Raw genomic sequence first — 1,709 nt, 5'->3', positions numbered from 1 at the left:
ATCTACAAAACCAAAAAGCTCAAAAAAAGACTACAATGAGAAGGCTATCTTTCATGGTTCTCAGCATCTATAGTTGGTTAAAATGGCAGGCTCTTAGAAGTTGAACTTGAAGTAAGTGAAGCCAAATGCTGGGATGGAACAAAATCTTGACGCAAGTTGGCCCTCTTGACAATTTTCCTCATGTTGTTTTGCAAACTCTGTTGGACTAATTGCTTCACTGCTTTCTTCTCCTCACTCATCGTATCTTCCTCCTCCTCCTCTTCCTCCAAATAGCCTTTACCTCCTCCACCCGAAGCCTTCGTAAAAGACGGCGACGCGCTGAAAATAGGCGCAGAGATATCGGCCCCCAAGCTTCCTCGACCATAGCTTCTAGAAACTTGTTTCCCTTTGTCCGTCCTCAAACATTCCAAGATCCTTGAGGCCCTTTTCTGTGCCAATGTAGAACCAAGAAGGGTCAATTCAAGCAGTGATGATCCAATCCCAGCCTCAATCATGACCTGCCTGTCGCTGTAGGATTTGTGTGCCATAATCATCAAAATGTATGACGCCTTCTCTTGGCACTCCGGCGAATCCGTCCAATTCAACACATCCACCAGAATGAAGATCGAATCCTTTACAGCACTGATAGCTTTCCTGCCCTCTGGAGTTGGAACCAGATTGCTTAGAATCACAAGCACTCTCTCACTCACTTCCATGTCTCCAATTGAACTAACCAAAAAGGGGACCAACTCAGTTTCCAAAATGAATGAACTGTTGGTTGGAAAGATTGATAGATTGTACAGAGCTCGAAGAGCATCTTGCTTGGCTTGGTGGCTACATTCGTAATCCAAATCTTGAAGGGTTCTAACTAGGAATGGAATTGCACCAGAGGATCCAATTATTGGTTTATTTGAATCCAAAGCACTCAATCCAAGGAAATTAGCAACAATTGCTTCAGAAACTGATGAATTAGTAGCATCCGGTGATTCAATTAACTTCAACATCTTGTGAACAGCACCAACTTTAACGATGGCTGCTTTGTTTCTGTTACAAGCCACCCAAACGAACATCAAATTTCACATTCATTGTCCATTAAAATCAAATCACATCAACTATTGACTAAGAATTGTTGTGTAAGCCAAAAAAATAAAATAAAACGAGTAATGTATGTTAACAGAAAATGACATTAAACAATTGAAAGAAAATGAATATACTCGTGATAGAAATAATTAGGGATTGAAAAAAAAAGATAATAAAATAGAACTTAAGGAGAAAACTCACGCATCGTTGCCGATCCCGAGATTGAGCAACGCATAGAGCGAAGCAATCTGAGAATGAACGTCTTCGGAATCGAGCATTCCGACGAGCGGAGGAATAGCTCCAAGCATAGCGAGCGTTCCCCTAACTTCCGATCGTTCCTTCGCAAGCGACCTCACCGTCGTCGCCGCCATGCGGCGCTTCGCCAAGTCCTCTCCCTGCTGCAGGTCCTTCACCACTTGCTTCAGCTCCACCAGCGCCTCTTCCTTCTTCTTCGCCTCCGCCTCATTCTCGCACCCCGTTAAGTTCAGCAGATCCGCTTCTGAGAATGGGAATCGAGCATTCCGACGAGCGGAGGAATAGCTCCAAGCATAGCGAGCGTTCCCCTAACTTCCGATCGTTCCTTCGCAAGCGACCTCACCGTCGTCGCCGCCATGCGGCGCTTCGCCAAGTCCTCTCCCTCCTCTCCCTGC

General features: G+C 45.1%; 1 protein-coding gene across 1 annotated transcript in view; it reads right to left on the bottom strand.

Annotated features, from left to right (window-relative positions):
* The window catches only part of LOC107624051 (U-box domain-containing protein 14), a gene marked incomplete in the record, with an annotated part of 4,112 nt that continues 2,447 nt past the window's right edge, over nt 45-1,709 (bottom strand). The window contains 2 exon segments of the mRNA XM_021113147.1: nt 45-1,023; nt 1,261-1,556. Coding sequence (XP_020968806.1) covers nt 78-1,023; nt 1,261-1,556 — 1,242 coding nt within the window.

The sequence above is a fragment of the Arachis ipaensis genome, chromosome B10 (genome assembly GCF_000816755.2).
Source record: "Arachis ipaensis cultivar K30076 chromosome B10, Araip1.1, whole genome shotgun sequence".
NCBI lineage: Eukaryota > Viridiplantae > Streptophyta > Magnoliopsida > Fabales > Fabaceae > Arachis > Arachis ipaensis.
This window is presented reverse-complemented; position numbering and strand designations above follow the sequence as displayed.